Source organism: Misgurnus anguillicaudatus, chromosome 15 (assembly GCF_027580225.2).
Source record: "Misgurnus anguillicaudatus chromosome 15, ASM2758022v2, whole genome shotgun sequence".
NCBI lineage: Eukaryota > Metazoa > Chordata > Actinopteri > Cypriniformes > Cobitidae > Misgurnus > Misgurnus anguillicaudatus.
This window is the reverse complement of record NC_073351.2, coordinates 27,583,655-27,606,445: the sequence shown is the minus strand read 5'-3', so window position 1 is coordinate 27,606,445 and position 22,791 is coordinate 27,583,655. Positions and strand designations below refer to the sequence as shown.

General features: G+C 36.4%; 4 protein-coding genes across 5 annotated transcripts; 3 read left to right on the top strand and 1 right to left on the bottom strand.

Moving 5' to 3' along the window:
• Positions 1-39: 39 nt before the first annotated feature.
• Positions 40-1,393, top strand: LOC129419724 (cytochrome b-c1 complex subunit Rieske, mitochondrial). The gene is made up of 2 exons (XM_055174893.2): positions 40-267; positions 708-1,393. Exons 1-2 carry the CDS (start codon positions 132-134, stop codon positions 1,316-1,318), a joined length of 747 nt encoding a protein of 248 aa, XP_055030868.2. The 5' UTR covers positions 40-131; the 3' UTR covers positions 1,319-1,393.
• A 2-nt stretch (positions 1,394-1,395) lies between these two features.
• Positions 1,396-2,563, bottom strand: LOC129419726 (protein C19orf12 homolog). Its single transcript, XM_055174894.2, has 3 exons — positions 2,404-2,563; positions 2,077-2,250; positions 1,396-1,998 (listed from the first exon to the last, which is right to left on the bottom strand). Exons 2-3 carry the CDS (start codon positions 2,234-2,236, stop codon positions 1,733-1,735), a joined length of 426 nt encoding a protein of 141 aa, XP_055030869.1. The 5' UTR covers positions 2,237-2,250; positions 2,404-2,563; the 3' UTR covers positions 1,396-1,732.
• Positions 2,564-2,940: 377 nt separating this feature from the next.
• On the top strand, positions 2,941-9,329 carry LOC129419723 (uncharacterized). 2 transcript variants are annotated; one of them, XM_055174891.2, is made up of 7 exons: positions 2,941-3,396; positions 3,663-3,886; positions 6,027-6,125; positions 7,145-7,246; positions 7,628-7,741; positions 7,847-7,955; positions 8,038-9,329. In XM_055174891.2, exons 1-7 carry the CDS (start codon positions 3,177-3,179, stop codon positions 9,093-9,095), a joined length of 1,926 nt encoding a protein of 641 aa, XP_055030866.2. In that variant the 5' UTR covers positions 2,941-3,176; the 3' UTR covers positions 9,096-9,329. The 2 variants fall into 2 exon arrangements, with proteins under 2 accessions (XP_055030866.2, XP_055030867.2); XM_055174892.2 differs by lacking the exon at positions 6,027-6,125.
• Positions 9,330-11,062: 1,733 nt separating this feature from the next.
• tat (tyrosine aminotransferase) lies at positions 11,063-20,190 on the top strand. The gene is made up of 12 exons (XM_073853697.1): positions 11,063-11,205; positions 11,576-11,841; positions 12,106-12,210; positions 12,318-12,385; positions 12,503-12,661; positions 15,512-15,650; positions 15,761-15,813; positions 17,017-17,172; positions 18,781-18,906; positions 19,000-19,083; positions 19,373-19,471; positions 19,564-20,190. Exons 2-12 carry the CDS (start codon positions 11,595-11,597, stop codon positions 19,702-19,704), a joined length of 1,377 nt encoding a protein of 458 aa, XP_073709798.1. The 5' UTR covers positions 11,063-11,205; positions 11,576-11,594; the 3' UTR covers positions 19,705-20,190.
• The last annotated feature ends 2,601 nt before the right edge of the window (positions 20,191-22,791 follow it).

Genomic DNA, 22,791 nt, shown 5'->3' with positions numbered 1-22,791 from the left:
TTATACGCTTTCCGTTCAGGCACCGTCCGGTCACCTATGAGTCGCGGTGGGAGGAGCTTTACAGAAACAAGCTCGCTCTTCAAAGGTCGGTGTGACCGAACGGTGTTTAAAGATCTCTAAAGCGGGTTAAAATGTTGTCCCTAGCCGCTCGTTGGGGGTCTTTGTCCCCTTACTTGCAGGCTTGTGGTCCGATGAAAGCCTTAGTGCCCTCAGTAGTAAACACTGGAGACGTGATGATGAACTCTGCTCGACCGGCTTCTCTGACCGGTAAGGTGATCACGTAAACGCGTTCATGTGAGTTGACAGGCTGGTCAGGCTCTAGGCATTTCTGACATTCCTGTTGGTTGGTAAACACCTGTAAAGTTTGCATTATTAATCAGGTTGTTCCTTTATTCTGCAAATGTATATTCACGAAAATGACAGTTAAACTATGGTAATAGCTATGTAGTAAAGTATTACTTACACAAATGCACTTTTGTCTTCCTATAGTAGCCATAGTTGAACCATCTTGTTTGTAAAAAAAAAACTGTGGTAATACAATTACCATATTGGTTAAATATTGTGTTAGCAATGCAAAGATCATATGGTTGATTTCCAGGGAAAATGCAAAATGTATATAGCTTAAATGCACTGTAAGTGACTTTGGATAAGTGTTAACATAAATGTTAACATAATAACGCCATTTGTGATGTTTATTTCTCTATTAGGCCATTTGGGAGCACGTCTTGCTCACACCGATATCAAAATTCCTGACTTCTCTGATTATCGTCGTGTTGAGGTGATGGATCCTAAGAAATCTTCCCAGCACAGTGGTGATGCTAGAAAGGCCTTCTCTTACTTGTTTACCGGGGCCACTGCTGTGGTGGGGGTCTACGCGGCCAAAACCGTGGTGAGCCAGTTCGTTTCTTCAATGAGTGCATCTGCTGACGTCCTGGCCTTGTCCAAAATCGAGATCAAGTTGTCTGATATACCAGAGGGGAAAAATATGACCTTTAAGTGGAGAGGTAAGCCTCTCTTCGTCCGCCACAGAACAGAGAAGGAGATCGCAGCCGAGCAGACTGTAGACCTTTCAGAGCTTCGAGATCCCGAACACGACAGAGATCGTGTCACCAACCCTTCTTGGGTTATCGTCATTGGAGTCTGCACTCATCTTGGTTGTGTCCCAATTGCAAATGCTGGTGACTACGGTGGGTACTACTGCCCCTGCCACGGGTCGCATTATGATGCATCGGGCAGGATTAGAAAAGGACCTGCACCCCTCAACCTGGAGGTGCCTTTTTATGAATTTCCTGATGAGGATACTGTAATTGTTGGATGAAGAGACATTTCCTCTGAATGACTTTATTTGTCTTGCCATATCCTTAATAAATACACATTTTAAAACAATCAACAATCTGTTTTTGAGGCTTTTTACTGGCCATGCATCTAGAAACAGTTCTTCCAGAAGACAAAATATATTTCATTTCATAATCAGATAAAATTCAAGTCAGCACTGAACAAAAGCATAATCACATATTTTCTGAACTATTCGCATAATTAAATCCATGGCTCCATTACACATGTCCTAAAATGAAACCAAACATGATTCCATTAGATTAGGAAAAATATCATTGATGATCCGATTCAAGTGTACCATATCAAACATTTCAGCAAATTCTAACTACAGTACTCAAGCATCTAACCCATAACCTTTATGACACCTGATTGGCATTGAAATGATGGTGAGAAAATGTCAGTCTACATAGTGCACTTCAGCTTGAAGCTCCCTATGAATATAGCCCAAAAGGGCTGCCGTCACCTGCTGCTGTAGTGTGGCATTTCCCATTACAAGGGCAGTTAACTGTGCAACATCAGTCCATGTTATGGAGTCTAGGATGGCAGCAATATCCTCATAAAGTCTCTTCTGCTGGTCTGGTGTCAGTTCCATGATAACCTGGGGTAGAGGTTTAAATTGTCCACTGGTCATCCAACATCCAAGCAGGCCGCCAACAGCACCACCTTAAAAAGACAGTATATTATATATCAGAACATCACACTATGCTTTCCTCAAAGCATGTTGAAGCAAATGGTACTTGCCCACTGCAATGCCTAGAGGACCCCCTAATAATCCTCCTGCAAAAGCCAGACCACCAGCTGCCACTGCCCCCTTCCCAGACTGCTTCACTGTTGTCTTTACTTGTTGATTTGCGGATAGTTCGCAACAGAGCTTCATCACGTCATCGACGCGTGGCGGCATCTTTGAAGTGTATTCTGAAAAACGTCATTCATTTCAAAGTTATATAGGGGCGTGTCTTAAACTAAGAAATTAAACTACTTTTAAAATATGAGATCGTGTCTCATTATACAAAATAAAACAAGTATATAATGCATTTACAAGACCAAATGAATCAAAAAATGTCTTACCTTAAACGTTGAGATTTCCTATCAATAGCAGACAATTAAAAATGTGGCATAAAACATGTCAAAATTTGGTTACATAAAAAACAACCGAACCACTAAAAGTCAACACATCACGCCAACAAGCGCTGTGTCATGCTTTCTGTGGTAAAGTGTGAAGCTGGAAAAATATTTTTCAAAATAAAAGACGCCATACCTATTACATGTTTTTTTTTTATTTAAACGTAACACTTCAAAATTACCACGTCTCTTTATTTATCTAAAGATATTTTTGTAAGAAAATTGACCTGTTTTAACAATTTATGATTGCCATACCAACTGTCAGAAATTACGTTTTTAAACTCCGCGATTTTTTAGTGCATAAACAAAAAGACAAATAAAAGTTACTCTTAATTTTTTTGCTTTTGTAATTTTAAACGTATAAATTAAACGTAATTTAATAATACGCAAAATTATTGTTTGTTTTAAGATCATTATTTAAGATTTATTTTAAGAAGTTTTCATTGTGTTAGAAAGTTTTTGAGGCAGGTCTCTTATTTTGTAGTGTTTCTTTAACTGAGCGTTTTTTAAAAACAGTAAACAGCACGTAGCTTATCGAGTTTGAAATATAATTATTATCAGTTTAATACTAATCCAAGCAGTTTTAGCATCTTCAAACTTGTCGAATAGATATTAAATGGCAGTTTTTAACAGTTTCGCCCACAAGCTTGCCCGGACATGTCTGAATTTGACTTTTAAATGGAGCAGCTCATCATCATCTCTTCAGTGTCACTGATCGGATGTTTCCTGCATGCATCAAGCTCACATCATCAGGCATTATTTTTACTGGAAACATCAGATGCTTGGACAACATGACAGTGTTGAAGACCCAGTCTCCTGCTTTGGCTGGAACGAATGAAAAATTGTGGTTGGAGAAAGCCTGCTGCAATCTTATTCCTGATTTATCATTATGGATTATTGAATATGCATGGAGTAAACGAATGATGGAGGTCCTCGAAGGTGCTTTGTCTTTAATACAACAAAATCATATTTTTTCTTTATTTAAATACGACGTCATGCAATAGGAAGTCGTGCATTTGCTTGTAATTATGCAGTTATTGGAGTGTAGTTATTTTATTTAAATCGTGAGTTCCACACTGATGGTGTTTTGGTCAAAGATGTGGTAGATGTCTAAACTTTTATCTTATTTATTGTTATTTATTAATAAATAGAAGCTTATATGTTTGAACAAATTTGAGATTGATTAAATGTTTTACTTTTTCCAGTTCTAGGTCCTCCATTATGGCTTGAAGGTGACTGGTGTCTTCTGACTCTTGAAGAGCCTTGCCAAATCCGTGTGGTATCAGCAGAGGTCTGGAGGATCGTACAAGCCAGAGACATCAAGCATTTTGAGCGTGTGACCAGGTTTTTGGATGTTTCTTACTTGCTTGTTCCACGACTGGTGACTCCCATCAAACACATGAAAATCATGTTTGGTCTACAGACTCTGGTAAGTAGGGATGTGACGAGGATTTTTTATGGCCGATACTGATTTTAAGTTTAAGCATTTGTCACTTAAAATTGATCAATATTTTGTTCATGTTTAAAATGAATAAAGATCAACATGTGTTAAAGGGATAGTTCACCCCAAAATGAAAGTTTTGTTTAGGGTGACCATACGTGCCATTCTTCCCGGACGCGTCCGGGCCAGGATTTCAGTGCGTCTTCTGGAAGTCGTATTTGTTGACCGCATACGCCATTCAGTTAAAAACATAAGACATACAATCGTAGTTTCATTCTTACCTTAAATTATAACGGTTGCTTCTCTGTATTAATAATAATAATCCTCTAGTCTATGACGTATGCGGATGACAAATACGCCTTCCGGAAGACGCACCCGAAATCCTTGCCAGAACGCGTCCGTGAAGAATGGCACATACGGTCATCCTAGTTTTGTTATAATTTACTCACTCTGGCGTTGTTACAAACTTGTATAAATTTCTTTGATTTGTTGAACACAAAGGAAAAAAAATTAAGAAGGGTTTGTAACCAAACCGATCAGAAGCCCCATTGACTTCCATAGTATTCTTTTCTCCTACTATGGATGTCAATGGGGCTTCTGATTGATTTGGTTACAAAATTCTTCAAAACATATTCCTTCATGTTCATCAGAACAAAGAAATTTATACTGGTGTGTAACAATATGAGAGTGAATAAATGATGACAGAATTTTCATTTTTGGGTTAGCTATAGACAGTTTCAGCAGTAACAACATAAACAAGCGGCTGTCGCGGTCCGCACGTAACTTCCGGTAAACTCCGCTAATAATAAATAACCACAAAGTACTTTAAACGTAGTATATTTATATAACAATCAAAACAACAACACATAGATTACCTAGGAAACCAAAACATTTGTTATTTTCGACGAGGCATTTGTTCAAGAGAAACCGGAAGTAAGGTTCGGATCCAGACGTGTATCACGTGCGTTCGATGAAACCCTCTATACCTTTAAGATATATTAGCTAGTTTATTGTTGCATCATCAAACCATTTTCATTAAACATGCATTTATTTAAAATTCAACAGACCAACATTATAAAAGAGGCACTAAGTAAAATAAAACACTACACTCAATACAAACGACACAACCTTTAGAGGTTATTTTTGCTATCAAATATTTATTATTAATAACATTAACTCATTGAACATTTATTTTTGTAGAACATGTCTTTATTGGGATTTTGCCAAATATAAAAAAAAAAACATTCCCCAGGCAGGATTGAAAAATACAATAAATAAAAATTAAATAAATAAAGTACAGATCAATAATTAAATAAAATTAAATAAACCACATCTTACATTCTATAATTTCACACATCCAAAGCTTCTTCAATATCCATTGCACATTTATTTTAAACAAAATCATTTCAGTGCCATAGCTATATTTATCTAGCCTGGTTAAAACCAGACCATTCTCAGTAGTAACTGAGTTATGGTCTGGCAAAGCTTCATTGACAAATCATTTCCAAAGGGGCGTTACTTAACGGACGTCTCTCAAATTACTTTTTTTTAGATATGAAGGCTTCAAGTTTTGTTCATTGCTTGGTTTTAACGAAAAGGAAGAGTTTAAATCGCTTAAAACAGACGCGATAGCTGATTCAAACGAGTGATGTTCCACGGCAGCATACATCTTTGTAATGTACAAAATCTTCTTCACCGTTGCTGCACTGTTGTCATAGTAAAGCCCGCCCCAACATTTCTGATTGGTGCCGCGATTTCTCAGCATTAGAAATGGGTTTGAATGGCATCTTCGCCAGACTACTTGCAGAGCAAATCTAAATTTGCCGGAAGTTGTCTGGGTTTTCCCAGGCTAATATTTATCTACTTAAGAAAAATTATGACAGTTTTACCCCACTATTGTGAATTATTAGTTTGTGAGATAGAATTTTTTCATGCTATAGTCAATATGCAGATTTGAAATTAATCAAAAATATCTGTGGCCAACACATTGGTGCATTTTTTATTGTGAGTGATGCCAGTCTGAGAACAGACTCGGTCACAAGTCTGGATTAGATGTAGTTTTCAACCTGTATGAATATTTATATTTGGTCATGACCATATATCATTTTTGTATGTGTGCTGATTTTAGGTTATAATGTGGATGCTGTGGAACGACCAGAGTGCTGCTAACATCGATGAAAAAATCGAGAGCCTGTTCCCTGACAACCTGCCTCAGTATTACAAATGTGTAGGTGCACACTCACTCCACAAGGGGTCCCTAAAACACAGTGATGATAAAAATTTATTTTTTGTATATTATGTAGATACAATGGTGGTTTCCATGTTATAAGCCATGAATATATGCATATCTGATTTAAAAAGGTCGTTATATTACAAAAAATGCAGCATGAGGTTAAAACAATTTGGTTTTGCAAATCAATTCAACATACTATTTTAAGTTTTGACTTCTGATAAGTTGGCATAACTTATAAAAACAAGTTGACATTGTTTAACTGAATTTGTTAAGTTAAAGTAACACAAAAATATGTTGATTTTTATATCACTTTTTTAGTGTGTGTTCCTTCCTAGAGCTCAATGCTAGTGCATTGCGTTAACTGTGCAAAAGGTCATGGGTTTAATCCCAGGGAACACACATAAATGTATGAACAGTGGCGACTCGTGACTGCTCTTTCGAGGGGCGCAAATTCAAAATATGTGTTCGGAGTGTCACGTATGTTGCTCGTGTTTTCAAAATATGTGTTTGTTGCGTCATGTGAACCATGTGCATCACGTGTTTTGTCAAAATAAGTGCCTGCTGCACACGCGTCAAAACCGTTTATGATAAAAGAGACACTCACGTTTACAAAATGCACGCAAGACACTCCCTTAACACTAAACTCTGATTACGCATGAGATTATGCGAGTATCTGGCAAACGGGAGTGTCTCTTTTGTCATGAACCCTTTGGACGCGTCTGCAGCAAGCACTTATTTTAACAAAACACGTGATGCACATATCTTCACTCAACGCGCCAAACACATATTTTGAAATTATGAACTACACACGACGGGCTACATACATGTTGTGACGAACTTTGCATTGTGCGCCCTCGAAAAAAGAAGTAATTGGCCGCCACTGTGTATACACTGTAATTCATTCTTAAGTCGCTTTGGATAAAACATCTGCAAAATGCATAAATGCAACTTATATAAACTATACATTAGACTAATACTGTTTGAATTTTTTATTAAATGATGCTCGCCTATAGAGCCGCAAGCACATGGAGCTAATGCAGAAAAACAGAGAAGATTTCAAGTCCTTTGCTCATGCGCTGGCGAGAGACAGGAGCATGCGTGAGGCTTACATTCGGGTAAGTTAAACATTGTTTTTGAAACTTTTAATTTTTTGTGTATGTAACCTGTATGTTTTTTTATTATTTTATATTAGCATTAGATATTATAAATTATATCACGGGTCTGTTGAATGCTGTATTCTGATTGGCTGAGGAATGTTCCTAGGGTATGCATTATTTCTGATAACCGCACACCTAACTTGTCAAATGTCTTAAAAATAGGCACCAGAGCAATGTTTGGGGTAACTGTGGTATAAGAGGAATAATTGACTCCGGTCCTTTGAATTATTCGAAAATAATGCACACCTGCGGTGCATTGCACCTTGGGTGTGCATTATTTTCTTATAATTCAATGGCCCGTCGTCAATTATTCCTTACGTGTTTGATTCAATTTTGCAGGATTTAATGGAGGAGCAATATGGTGAACGCTATGCACAGAAACTGGAGGAGAGACTTTCACACTATTTGGAAGCGCTAGATAAAGCCTTGCCACAGTCCACATGTATTGAACAGGTGCGTGTGTGCACACGTTGTATGTAATCTAAGAAGTGATTCATCTTGTCGATTCTTACTTTATTCACGACGAATCTCTCTGTACTTGCATATGGACATGTCCAGGTACTGGACCAGTCACTGCCACAGGCCGCAGGAGAGAAGATTTTGAAGAAATTACTCTCACGGGATAGCGCTTCTCTTGCCAATGTTCTCCGAAGGCTCCTAAACTGTGGTTAGAAATCGACTTTGTCTCAAAATGTATCAGATCCAAAATTGTAGAGGTTTTCCTTCATCTGCATTTTTCTTTCTTTCAGCTGTGACTTCAAATCAAAACTGTGACGACAGTAGCTCTCTATCACCGAGTTCAAACACATGTGAGGAACAGAAGGATGCTCCAAAGAGTAATAAACCGTCTCAAAGAACCCTTCATGTAGTTTCCAGGCCATCTCAAGACAGCAAGGAAACAAGACTCTCACAAACCAGCTCAAAGCAGTTATTTATTTCGCAGGGCTTGTGGCAGAAAAGAAAGGAAAGTCCTCAGGGAAGTTTAACGGAGACGTGTCACGATGGACGGATGACAACCTCCACACAGATGTCGGGTGAGATCTGTCAGATTGGCTGTAGTCCATCTATGCTGGAGGAAAGGAGGTGGCAGCAGAAACACTCAGAGACTGAATCAGAAACAGAACAAAACAAAGATGAGCCTAAACGTACAGAGCAGATGTGCTCCAGACATGGCAAAAAAATGAAGAGCATCCTTCAGGAATGTTCTGAGGAGCTCTATGAAGAGGCTGTACAGGCGTTATGCACTCCTACATCATCATCCAAAAGCACTCCACCTCTTTTCTTGCACACATCACAACCTGACGCCCTTTCCACACGCGCACAGACCTTATCATCTCCGTCTTTGGCGGATTCCTCCTCTACGAACATTTCATTGTCTTACATCCAGGACGTGCCATCATATCAGCATCAGCAGTCCAATTTAGTTTCTTCACAAGCTCCTTTAGTCCTCCAAATCACTTCTTCATCACCTTCCTCATTCCTTCAATCATCATCAAAAGCAGTGTCAAAGCAACATAGATTCAATGCAGAAGAGATGAGAGAAGCTACACAGCAGGTTTTGACTAGCGGACACAACCTGAAACTATCAATGGAGAGTCAAAGCTTCCTTATGAAGTCCAGGTGGCTTCAACCTCAAGTGTGTCTTTATAGACTAAGCATGGACGAATGCGCCAGGATCACACATTCATCGGAGTCTGACGAAGAAGTGTATGCATTTTTCGATGCAAATACTCTGTACTCTGATACGTACTCAGATTCAGACACGACAGACTCGGATGACCCTGATTATAACCCTAAAGGAGGGTAAATACGGAGTAATATTTGTATTATGTAATTAATGCGGGCTTTGACCCACTCGGCATGAATGAACGTGATGTTTATCATGTTCGCAGGTGCATCGGTACCCAAAACTGTTTGATTATCTATTTTGGTGGTTTACATTGAATGTTTGGATAAACCTTTTTACCTGATCAGTTTACTTTATGAAGACGACTTCTAATGTTACCTTAAATAAACATTGTGATGATATGAAGGATAAAAATTCGTTTCATGCTGTGATTAGGATTTAATGCTGTTTAAATCATAAATATATGATGTGGAACGTCATGTGCTATTCGTTTAGTGATGACGTGTATGACCAGGGAAATTGCTGGATGTTTGGATGGTCTATTTACTGAATACATGACCGAATACATGTTGACATACTTCATTTGATTGACCTGTAGGGTTATGTAAGGATTTTTTTTTAAACTATCGAGTATAACGCAAATAACATTTGCATTTAACGTTTAGGTTGCGTTGACCCTACTTTCATTTAATTATTTAGTGTTTTAAGGTTAGTCAAAGGTTCACTAATTTGGTGTTTTAGTGTAGTTGGCTTATGTAATAAATTGTTATGCCAAGATCAAATAGAAAGAGAGTTTAAAGTTCAAATGTAGTGCTGTCCAAAACCATCCATTCTGACGCTTGTTTACCCGACTTTACTTTGTCATTATTGCATCAGATGGGGTAGATAAAATAGCAACTAATATACGTGCAGGTGAAATAAGGTTAAAGTGACCCAAAAATGAAAATTCTGTCATTTTTTTCTCACCCTTAAGTTGTTTTAAACCTGTATAAAATTATATACATAAACACAAAAGTAGATATTTGTAATCGAGCAGGAATCAAAAGCACCATTGACTTCCATAGTAGGAGAACAAAATACTATGGAAGTCAATGGTGCTCAAAAACTGTATTGTGTTTAGCAAAAAAAAATATATATATATGTACAGGTTTGAAACTTGAGGGAAAGTAAATATTGACAGGATACAAATTTTTGGTAAATTATCGCTTTATAAAAGACTTTTCTAGTCCTGGTAATTAGATAAAAATAAATAAGTAGTAGATTATAAATATACATTTTTAGCCAAATGAGATGGATCTGTGCAGTATATTGACTCCATAATAATATACAAGGAAATCTGAAAAAAGTTGTTTCCAGAATTTGCATTATCAAAACCTTAAACCCGCCAATTGGCTCCCTATGGCAGTGATCTCCAACATGGTGCCCGAGGTTGCCCGCACGGAGTCTGTGAGTTGCCCGCCAAAGCACATTCTATTAATAGCATCAATTTTAATATTTATTTATTACATATTTTTTATTAGCTTTGCTTATTTTATGTATGTTAACATTTTAAACAATAATAAAGGTTGGAGACCCCTGCCCTATATGATAGTTGGCAAAGGCTTTGCACAGACTTAAATAACAATGCAGAATGGACCAATAGATGAAGCTTTGGCATCAACACAGTGATGAAATGAGAACAGCCTCCCACAAACGTAACTTTAACTTATGCAAGACAGATGTGGTGACGTCCAGCCCCGTTTGGTTTAGCTTAGAATCGATGAGGTCTCACCAAAGGATGTTTTGGATGTTTAACCTGAGTATGAAAACCTGAAATGAAACAATTTTAGAGATGCATAGGTTACCATGCAGCGCTTATACCATGACTCCTTTGAACAAAATATGAAAACTAATAATATATGTTAAATAAATACTGTTGTTGCTTGCTTAAATAAATGAAAGGAGCACAATGTCTTAGTATAACACTGATAATGGTTTGAGATGATTTAGTGCTTGCTGGATGTGGTTTATGGGTCCATTACAGATCATGTGCATCACAACAGTTTCTAGGAACAGATTTATGGGGTTCAACCCCCCAAAACTATAGGATTTTACATTTATGATGTAACAGGGGAGTTTGGGACTGCCCTCAGTCTGCACCAATGAAAATATGGGCTGGGTTTAACACCCATTCTGGGGTATTCTGTATAAAGCCGTTGTTGAACGGACTTAATGATTCAATACACGCATATAGATTTAACATTGGTACGAGCCATTGGAGTGCGCATCTTATAAAAATAAACAACTTAAGGTAATTATGTTACATCTTTGCTTCTGTAGATAAATTATACTATATAATTTTTTACCTTCAAGCATTAGAAAGAATAAGTTTGCAGTATATTAATAGGGAATATTATTAATAGGCCATTTTGAGCTTTTATATTTGCATGCTGGCTAACCTATTTTTGATGATATTGTGTTTAACTTGATTATTGTTTTATAAATTGAAAACTGAAAATGTAGCCTAAATGTACAACATCGACAACAAATTGAGTATTTGTCTTAATTTATTAATTTGTATTTTAGTGTATTAATTTATTTTTATTATAATTTTTTTTTTTATTTGATGTGATTTGAAAAGTATTTCATATTTTACCCTGAAACTATATTTCCTGATTAAGACGCAAAAAGCAGGAGAAAATGAATGAATCCCAGAGCCACACCATCCACAGCATTGGTTTTAATAAGAAGATAATAAATGGAAACAGTGTGCATCACGTCAATGTAAAGACTCATGTCAACCCAACTAAACTAAAGAACCACAGGTCCAGATGGACCGTCAGAGCCTCAGAAATGTCCAAAAACACTCTCAATCCCATCCGAGCTATAGTGGACGGGATGAAACTCACTCCAAACCCTGACAAACCCATGATTGCCCTGTCCATCGGTAATTCTGTATTTTTTATCAAAATCTCTATTTATATGCTTACAAAGACTGAGAGGTTATAGCTTCTTTATAAAAACATACAGCCAGAAATGCTTCTTTCATGGGATTGTGTATAGCACCTTTATTTTTAAGAGAATATTTTGTCTTATGAGTGACTTTTTTCGATTTCGATTGTTTTACAGTGTTCTGGTTTGCTTATTTTTTAAAAGTAATATTTCATGCACATGCTTATGTATGTCTGTTTTACACTTGTTTTGCCATCAGGTGATCCTACTGTGTTTGGAAACTTGCCAACAGATGACACTGTTCTGCAAGCAATGAAGGAGGCCATAGACTCACACAAATACAATGGTTATGCTCCCTCAGTAGGTAGGATGATCATTTGGTGCCAAAGTTTATTTTCCATCTTAAGAAATTATTGTTTATTTTTATATTATCCTGTTACATTCATTAAAAAATGTATATCACGCAAATAGGTTACCAAAAAAGCAGAGAAGCTGTTGCAAATTTCTACAGTCGACCAGAAGCTCCGCTGGACTCCAACGTATGTCACATTTTGCCACAATTGTACAAAAATGTTATAATTTTTTTTTAATATTGTTTTCACAACTCGGTTACTTAATATAGAGTAAAAATAAATGACTCTGTTTTGTATCTATAGGACGTGATCTTGGCCAGTGGCTGCAGTCAGGCTATTGAATTGGCTATCAGTGTATTGTGTAACCCAGGTGACAACATACTAGTGCCATGTCCTGGATTCTCGCTTTATAAGACACTAGCTGTGTCTATGGGCATCCAGGTCAAGCTCTACAATCTGCTGGTGAGTAAATAAGACAGATTACCGAAACAAATGCTAGTCTGTCAAGCAGATAGACAACTACCATCACCCCACACTTGTAAAAAGTGAAAGTTGGACTTTACTTCAATTCACTTAAACATTAAGCGCCCTATTTTAATTATCTAAATGCATGGTCTTAAGCCCACAGCCTGAAAGGTTGTGTTCGAATCCACTTTTGCTAATGTAACGATGGAAAAATGGTTTGTGCGCCTGGCACACAGTCTAAAAGAGTTGTTCCTTTTCTCATAATGAGTAATGGGTGTGTTTTGGGCGTAACGTGCAATAAACTAATGAGAGTCTCATCTCCCATCCCCGTTAAAAGCCAGTTGCGCTCGGCCATGCCAATTTCCTATTTAGATTTTTAAGTTGAAAAACTAAGTGGAGGAAGAAGCCCACCAGTTTAAGATTAATGTTAAAAAAATCATTGTTTTTATTTGTATTGAAAGTTTTTTTTTTAATAAAACCTTTGGTTCTCTTTAAAAGTTGTTTTCTTTTAGTCATGGAGGTAAAATTAGCAGGCTTTTAATTGCTGTAAATGTATGGATAGCCTACATGATCAGAGTAATCTTAAAGAATAATTTACAAATATGCAAGATAAAGTTTGTACTCTAAAAATACTTTATTTGTAACAAACAGGAGATAAAGAATTTACAAACGTGTGGAGAGCCGAAACGTTTCAGCACTTGGACAGCACCATGAGTTTTCTAAAAAGCATTACTTAAAAAAGGTTCTCATCTTACCATATCCACAGGTACAAAATAAATGCAATATTTGCATTTGTTTAAAGCAAAACATTTAATTACAAGGCTACAGGTGAAGCAGCTCTTTACGCCTTCTAACGTCTCATAATCAGTCATCATTTATGTTCAAGAGACTCAATAATAATCTTTTACGTTTTCATTCTTTAATTTGTCATATTTAAAAATGTTTGTGTGCTGCTGCGCATCCCTGTGTGTGGTAAGCAAACGTGTGTTGTCATCTCGTTTATAGGCCCATATTACTAACACGCTCTTTAAATAACAAGAACAATATTGCGGCATTGACTTTAGACCAGGTTTTTGTCAGTCAATGGCGTAGTCTATTTTAGTTGCATCAAAATAGCAACGCGTCAACAATGCACCTGAACACACCTTGTTTTCACACCAAAAATGTGTCACTGAATGTGAAAACAATAACTGCGCCGGGCTGAAACTAGCAAAAAACACGGTGTATGATAGGGCCCTAAGCTTTTCCTAAATACATTTTCAATTAAAGTGAGAAATTTTACATATTTTTTTGTTTACATATTATTTTATATTAATCAAAAATTAGTTATTTTTTTAAGTTAATCCAACTTTCACTTTTTTACAGTGCAGGTGAATAAACAAACAGCATGGGATAAGGGTGTTTTTTGTGATGTCTAAGGATGAAAGACTAGCAGGGTAGAAGTAGACAGAAAATGACTGTATAATTTTAAAATGGCACACATCTGGGACCGATAAATGATTTTTAATGTGTACACACAAACACACACACATGCACGCACATGTAAACAACAGAATGACATTGCACAAAACCAAACAGTTGTTTAAATTTAATTGGCACCATTTTGATAATCTTATGATTTCTGAAATGTACATATTTTGCAATTGCATTTACATTTATGTATTTGGATGTTTTTTAGTATGTGTGTTCCCTGGGTTCAAGCCCATGACATTATACCCTGCTAATGTAATGCTATAAACTATACAGTAGCACATATTTTCACAAGGGAACAGTTAACATGCAATTTAATTATCATAGAGTTTAAACGATGGTTTAAAATGGCAATTATGTTTAAACAATATAGAGTTCCATCTTCTATCAAAGGAATATTCCATTTTCTTAAAAGAAAAATCCAGATAATCTACTCACCACCATGTCATCCAAAATGCCGATGTCCCTCCCCGCCCAGTCGAGAAGAAACCACGTTTCCCGAGGAAAACATTGCAGGACCCCTCCCATTTTAATGGACTCCAATAGACACCAACAATCAACACCCAACTCAACACGCAACAGCCCTTCCCAACTGAGTCTCAAAGGACTACAAACAATCCCAAACGAGGCATCATTTTTGACAAGAAAAATAACACATATACACTTTTAAAGCACAACTCCTCATCTAGATCCGGTCGTGATGCGCCAGCGTGACCCCACGCAATACGTCATGACGTCAAGAGGTCACAGAAGACGAACGTGAAACTCCGCCCCCGTGTTTACAAGTGTGTTGAAAGAGGACCGTGGCTACATTGTTGTATGTCAACTGATACTAATTAATGTCTTTGTGTCAGTTTATTGTTTACAATGGTCCGCAAATGTGCGTTTTATATATGCAACACGTGACCTCCCTACGTCGCTACGCATTTACGTTAGGTCGCGCTGGACCGGATCTAGACGAGAAGTTGTGGTTTAAAAGTGTATATTTGTTATTTTTCTTGTCAAAAATGACAATCGTTTTGCGAGATAAGACCGTTATGCCTCGTTTGGGATTGTTTATAGTCCTTTGAAACTCCGTTGAAAAAAGACTGTTACGTGTTAAGTGTTAAATGTTGGTGTCTATTAAAGTCCATTAAAATGAGAAAAATCCTGCAATGTTTTCCTCAAAAAACATAATTTCTTCTCGACTGAACAAAGAAAGACATCAACATTTTGGATGACATGGTGGTGAGTAAATATCTGGATTTTTCTTTTAAGAAAATGGAATATTCCTTTAAATGTCAGATGTCTATGTTTTTATTTTTATCAGCAGTACCCAGAAGTAGCGTCTTCTCTGAACTGAGTTTCATTTTTTTTTACCTTATTTGATCTTCTTAGCCAGAGAAATCTTGGGAGATTGATCTTCAACATATGGAGAGTTTAATAGATGAGAAAACTGCCTGCCTGATCGTCAACAACCCATCCAATCCATGCGGTTCTGTGTTCACCAAGGAACACCTGCAGAAGATACTTTCAGGTGAATCATCTGATTATTTACGTAAAATGAAAATAAAATAATAATAAAATAAATGTTTTTCATTTTACAAAAATTACATGATTTTAGTTGACATTTTGTGTTGCTTCTAGTTGCTTCAAGAAACTGTGTACCTGTCCTTGCTGATGAGATCTATGGAGACATGGTGAGCTCACATCCAATCAGGAAACTCCTACAAATCAAAATGCACAATAATTTTCTTTCCTTAAACTTATAACTTGCTTTAACTTTTCCACATTTAACCAGCTTTGATTAAGGCAGACCCTTTTTCATAGATAGATAGCTAGATGATAGATCAATTTTAGCCTATTATTCTCTGCAACAACTTCACTATTGGCACAGGGTGAAATTTTCAAGATCTTGGGCTTTTAGTTTGCTGACGTGATTTAAAAAGTGGTGTTTGGAGCCTCATTGTCTGTCAGCCAAGCCCGTGGTTTGTAATTAAAGAGAGGAACGTTGAATTGCCCTGGCTCAGTTCATGCAGCATATCCAGAATGGTGACCACATCATCAGTGGAGCTGTGTTTGCTGAATTGAAGCCAATAGCATTCTTGGATTTGGGTCATGATGAAGGACCAGTATGGTTATAGTCGGGGCTGATAAGTTAATAACGTTTGTGAAGCAGTCTGAGGTGTTTGTAGCTTGAAAATACGCATGATGTTTATTCGTGAGCAGCTCGAGTCCACCCCCATGACTATGCACTTTTCATTGCATGTGTTTGTGATTAGTGCATGCGTGAGGTTGACACATTAAGTCAAGATAGAGGGTGGAAGACATAAACAGACTTTGCATTTCACTGCAGGTGTTTAGTTGAGAGGTCTTTGACTGGATGTGTCTTTGTGTCCCATCTGGTACTGTATTTGTGTCTCTGCAGTCTGGACCCTGTTAAAAACACGACAACAACACAACTGACTGTTAAGAGAGAAAGAGGCAGGCCTGTATCACAAACTGTAGTATTTTAGCCAATAGGAGGTGGGGCGGATCCATCTACCCAACATCAAGCCATAAGCATAATTAGAACCAGACGGATGTCTGCAATAAACTGTACTGTACGAAGAATCTCTCTCTCTTTCTTTCGTTACTTCTGGACCTTTTTCTGGACCCCCCCATCCTAAACCTCCATAATGTTTTATTGGCTTCTTGTAGAAAACTCTAGAAAACATCTGGCATATTGCTACATATACAGTTGTTTACTGCCACAAAGACTTCTTGAGTATTTTGTCCTTGCATTGCTATACAATATTAGTTTTACATTATGTACTTTAATGTGTCATTTCAGATTTCTAATGTTTTAAGGACAACATTGCAATGTGCATTGTTGGGCTGATACATGGTGTTTATGTTTGCAGGTATTCCCTGGATGTGACTTTCATCTCATGGCACCTCTCAGCAGTGACGTACCCATCCTGTCCTGTGGTGGTCTGGCAAAGCGCTGGCTGGTTCCAGGCTGGAGGATGGGCTGGATCCTCATCCACGATCGCAACAACATCTTTGGAAATGAAATAAGTGTGAGACTTTTACCTGTATTTAATTGAGAAAACATTAATAAACATTTATAAATGGGTTAGTGACAAAAACAGTTTGGCAAGATGAGAAATTCAAAAATCTTTCAAAAAACTTGTTTTAAAAGCATGCATCAGGTTTATTTCAATGAACATAGTGTGTTTATGTTAATTTTATGCAATAAAAAATTACATTTGCACCATTTTTATGAAAGTTAAGACTGAATAGACCTGAAAATGTCAAATGGTGTAACCGCCAATTGCACCAAAGAATGAGAAATATTGAATATTTTATCCACCTTGATGGCATGGAAGTATAATCATTTAAAAAAAAAATCATTTTAAAATATAATTTTATTAGTTATTTCTAATATTATATGTAGTATTTGTCCTGACATATGCTAAAAATAGCTCTGTTCTCTGAATAATCTTTGAGAAATTATGTAAAAAAAGTATGTAAAAAAATCGTATTACACTAAACTAGATGATTATATTTTATTCCACATTTTTATGAATATATTTATATTTTCATTAAAAAAAAATACTAGTTACACCAGTTGAGACAGACCGGTTACACCACATTGACATTTTTGCAATTATCCCCCAAATATTCTTTCAAAATGCAATAAAACCAGAAATTTTTGAAATTTTTCTTCAATAAAGAGAATTTAAGTAATCTGCAAATTTAATTTAAAATTTTAACCCTTTTACATTATTTGAACCATACGGACACAAAATAATTAATGTTGCGTCATTGACCCTAATACATTTTTGTATGAAATGAAATACATGTTGATGACATGTTGATGACACAAAATATTCTTTAAAGAGATAGTTCACCCAAAAATGAAAATTATTTCATCATTTTTTCACTCTCATGTTGTTACAAAACTGTACACATTTCTTTTTGAACACGAAGGAAGATATTTTAAGGAATGTTTGTAACCAAACCAATCATAAGACCCATTCACTTCCACAGTAGGATAAAAGAATACTATGGAAGTGAATAGTGCTTATGAACGGTTTGGTTACAAACATTCCTCAAAATATCTTGTCTTGTGTTCATTAAAACAAAGAAATTTATACAGGTTTGTAACAACATGAGAGTGAAAAAATGACGACGAATTTTCTGTTTTTCTTACATTTCATTTCGTACACAAATGTATTAGGGTTCAAATAATGTAAAAGGGTTACATTTTAAAATAAATTAGCAGATTACTTGCATAAATTCTATTTTTTGAGGACCAAGTCTAAAATGACTGGTTTTATTGCATTTTGAAAGAATATTTGGGGGATAGTTGCAAAAATGTCAATGTGGTGTAACCGATCTGTGTCAATTGGTGTAACTAGTATTTAAAAAAAAATGAAAATATAAATATATTATTAAAAAATGTGGAATAAAATATAATCATGTAGTTTGAGTAAATGATAACCAAATTCGTATTTTTGGGTTAACTATCCCTTTAAGAGGAATGTACCATGGAAACATTCACTACCTTGATACCTTGAAAGTGTCACTGTTTTTCTGCATCTAGTACACCAATAGTAATTTTTTTGTAAGGGAATGTAAATGCAATAATAATCTTGTATTCTGGATGTTCACTTTAGATACGAGAGGGTTTGGTAAAACTGAGCCAGCGCATTTTGGGACCTTGTACTGTGGTCCAGGGAGCATTAGAGACCATTTTAAACAGCACACCATCAGAGTTTTACCAAAGGACCATCAGTTTTCTCAAAGTAAGACGACTTTGATTGTGAAAATTTCAAGAGATTATGGATTTGTCTCTAAAATTGACAGAATAACTCACACTCTCTTATTTTGCCCCGAAGTCAAACTCAGAGATTTGTTTTTCTGAGTTATCAACTGTTCCCGGCCTGAACCCAGTGATGCCATCTGGAGCCATGTACATTATGGTGAGCATAACATCCTGCATTACAAGTGAGATTTCTATGGAAACATCCCTGGAATTTATAGCAATTCATCACACCAGGAACTTTATTTTACCAAAATGCACGTTTCTACATCTCACAACCGGAATAGTAGCAATGATTAAATTTTTTTATCATTATGATAAGTTAAATGTGTCAGGTTTGTACATTGATTTGCGCTTTAGTGTACAATGTGTCGCAATGCTTATACTACGAAGTTTGTATGTTTGCTAGAAAGTTAAAGTAAATGTATTTTATGTGGGCTGATCCTCAGGTGGGAATCGAGATGGATCATTTCCCAGAATTCCAGAATGATGTGGAGTTCACTGAACGACTGGTCACTGAGCAGTCTGTGTTCTGTTTACCCGCTACGGTGAATCTTTCCTTACTTTATTTTTACTTCATTGCCTGATTTATGGCTTTTATTTACCTTTAGTCTGACGTTCATGTCGGTTCTTTCTGAAGGCTTTCGAATATCCGAACTTCTTCCGAATCGTGGTAACAGTTCCAGAGGAGATGATGGTGGAGGCGTGCATTCGAATTCGAGAATTCTGCACACATCATTACAGACCTCGCAGTCAAGACAGCAATGAACTGGACCATTAAAAAAAGGCAGACATAAGAGGAGAGGTCAAAGGTCAGACTGAAAGAAAGCAAATAGCTTTAAAATAAGTGCAGATATGTGCATTGCAAATGACAAAGGTCTGAATGCAAGTCAACTGTTTAACAGTTTCATGAAGTCTTCATATTTATATTTTTCTATGGGTCAGTATTATATGAAAGGGGATGGGGGTTTTGGACAAATGGCTTTTTTAGTCTACATACATGTATTGCAGTCTTTTTTGTGTGTTCTTCCACTGTAACAAATATGCTTATGACTTAACCACAACGCTCTTTTATCTCTAACCTGCATGTTGTTATGTACTTATCCTATACGTATTCTGTACTAGGAACAGAATGTTTTGTAGTGCATTTGTTTAATTTGCATGCCCAACCACACTTTATGGTAAAAATGTATGCATATATGCAAATTATCTTTTTTTCAGATTATTGCATTTAAGTTTTTTAAATAAAGTTTGTCTCTCAACCAAATGTTTTCCTTTTCCTTAAGAAGCAAATATTAATTGTCTAAGGAGCAAGGGTATAGGTTAATCCAAGACTAGGCCTTTAGTTATATTAGGCCATTTAAGTAGTTTTTACAACCATACCTTACAAAAAACAGTAATGGTGTGCATATTGAGATAAAACAAGTCCACTGATATATGTTAAGATATGTCAGTACAAGTTGTTTTTTGAATAAAGGCAGCTCAAATATTCATTTTAGTCTGTCAAGGAAAACGCCCATATGTTTAAAAAGGCTATGTGGCACTTTTGTATACCAAAAAAATCCTTTGTTACACTGCAACTGCCAAATAAATGTAAATATCAGGTGAAAATCAGGAAGTTATGAGTTGTTTAAGCAACACTGTAGTAATGAACCAGCAAACCTATGCAGTAACTTAATTCAGAGTATCTGAATGACTCTGCTGCACCCTGGTGTTTGATATGTGTCTGTGTGTGTATGTGCGTGTGTCTGTTATATTCTGTACAGTGACTTATTTTAAAGACCAAGTAATGTTTTGTCTCAAATAGGGCTGTCAAAAAATAATCACGATTAATCGCATACAAAATAAAAGTTTGTTTTGGCATAATATACACTCACCTAAAGGATTATTAGGAACACCATACTAATACTGTGTTTGACCCCCTTCCACCTTCAGAACTGCCTTAATTCTACATGGCATTGATTCAACAAAGTGCTGAAAGCATTCTTTAGAAATGTTGGCCTATATTGATAGGATAGCATCTTGCAGTTGATGGAGATTTGTGGGATGCACATCCAGGGCACGAAGCTCCCGTTCCACCACATCCCAAAGATGCTCTATTGGGTTGAGATCTGATGAGTGTGGGGGCCATTTTAATACAGTGAATTCATTGTCATATTCAAGAAACCAATTTGAAATTATTCAAACTTTGTGACATGGTGCATTATCCTGCTGAAAGTAGCCATCAGAGGATGAGTACATGGTGGTCATAAAAGGATGGACATGGTCAAAAACAATGCTCAGGTAGGCCGTGGCATTTAAATGAGGCCCAATTAGCACTAAGGGGCCTAAAGTGTTCCAAGAAAACACCCCCCACACAATTACACCACCACCAGCAGCCTGCACAGTGTTAACAAGGCATGATGGATCCATGTTCTCATTCTGTTTACGCCAAATTCTGACTCTACCATCTGAATGTCTCAACAGAAATTGAGACTCATCAGACCAGGCAACATTTTTCCAGTCATCAACTGTCCAATTTTGGTGAGCTTGTGCAAATTGTAGGATTTTTATCCTATTTGTAGTGGAGATGAGTGGTACCCGGTGGGGTCTTCTGCTGTTGTAGCCCACCGCCTCAAGGTTGTGCGTGTTGTGGCTTCACAAATGCTTTGCTGCATACCTCGTGTATGTAATGAGTGGTTATTTCAGTCAAAGTTGCTCTTCTATCAGCTTGAACCAGTCGGCCCATTCCCCTTTGACCTCCAGCATCAACAAGCCATTTTCGCTCACAGGACTGCCGCTTACTGGATGTTTTTCCCTTTTCACAGCATTCTTTGTAAACCCTAGAAATGGTTGTGCGTGAAAATCCCAGTAACTGAGTAGATTGTGAAATACTCAGTCTGGCACCAACAACCATGCTACGCTCAAAATTGCTTTTCCCAAGCATTCTTTTCCATTCTGACATTCAGTTTGGAGTTCAGGAGATTGTCTTGATCAGGACCACACTCCTAAATACTTTGAAGCAACTGCCATGTGATTGGTTGATTAGATAGTTGCATTAATGAGAAATTGAACAGGTGTTCCTAATAATCCTTTAGGTGAGTGTATGCGTGTGCACTGTGTGTAATTATTTTATATATATATAAATACACACACATGCATGTATGCATTTAAGAAACATTTACATGTATACACAGTACTGTGCAAACGTCTTAGGCCACCACCATCATTCTTGTTGTTTTAGAAGTTTTAATGTCCTTCCATATTTATTTTTCAATCTATTTTATTAAAATACAAACAGAAAATACAGGAAATATGTTTAAAAAAAATTATTTTCAGGAATAAATGTCTTCTTGAGGCATCGTCGGTGTTTAGTGTGACCTCTCTTGGCACTAAACATATCTTGAGCATTTTTTAGCAGAATTAAGTAAAAAGACTTAATTTCTTCTTAATTTTATTTAGGTTAAAGATATCCTGCATTTTCCTGCTATTGCTCAAGTGAAAGGGGAGTTTACCCTAAAAACTTGACACATCAGTTTACATTTTTATACAGTTTTTAATACTACATACACATTTCCTGTATTTTCAGGATGTATTTTATTAAAGAGACTGAGTAACAATTATATATGACCACTATAACATTGCAAAAACCACAAATCTAACTGTGGCATGGTGCCCTAAGACTTTTGCACAGTACTGTATATATTTTTTATTCTAATATCTTTTTATTATATATAAATAAATAAAAAACTTAAATTAAATTTTTCTTAATTGTATGTGTATAATAATTACACACAATACACACACAAATATATTATGCAAACACAAACTTTTATTTTGTTTGCGACTAATCACGATGAATCTTTTGACAGCCCTAGTCTCGATCGAG

Coding starts and splice junctions, on each gene's coding strand:
- LOC129419724 (XM_055174893.2), top strand. CDS start 132: ATGTTGTCCCTAGCCGCTCGTTGGGGGTCTTTGTCCCCTTACTTGCAG. Junction 268..707: donor TCGACCGGCTTCTCTGACCG/GTAAGGTGATCA, acceptor TTTCTCTATTAG/GCCATTTGGGAGCACGTCTT.
- LOC129419726 (XM_055174894.2), bottom strand. CDS start 2,236: ATGCCGCCACGCGTCGATGACGTGATGAAGCTCTGTTGCGAACTATCC. Junction 1,999..2,076: donor TCCTCTAGGCATTGCAGTGG/GCAAGTACCATT, acceptor TGTCTTTTTAAG/GTGGTGCTGTTGGCGGCCTG.
- LOC129419723 (XM_055174891.2), top strand. CDS start 3,177: ATGTTTCCTGCATGCATCAAGCTCACATCATCAGGCATTATTTTTACT. Junction 7,742..7,846: donor AGTCCACATGTATTGAACAG/GTGCGTGTGTGC, acceptor GGACATGTCCAG/GTACTGGACCAGTCACTGCC. Junction 7,956..8,037: donor CCGAAGGCTCCTAAACTGTG/GTTAGAAATCGA, acceptor TCTTTCTTTCAG/CTGTGACTTCAAATCAAAAC.
- tat (XM_073853697.1), top strand. CDS start 11,595: ATGAATGAATCCCAGAGCCACACCATCCACAGCATTGGTTTTAATAAG. Junction 11,842..12,105: donor CATGATTGCCCTGTCCATCG/GTAATTCTGTAT, acceptor TTTTGCCATCAG/GTGATCCTACTGTGTTTGGA. Junction 18,907..18,999: donor GGACCATCAGTTTTCTCAAA/GTAAGACGACTT, acceptor TTTGCCCCGAAG/TCAAACTCAGAGATTTGTTT.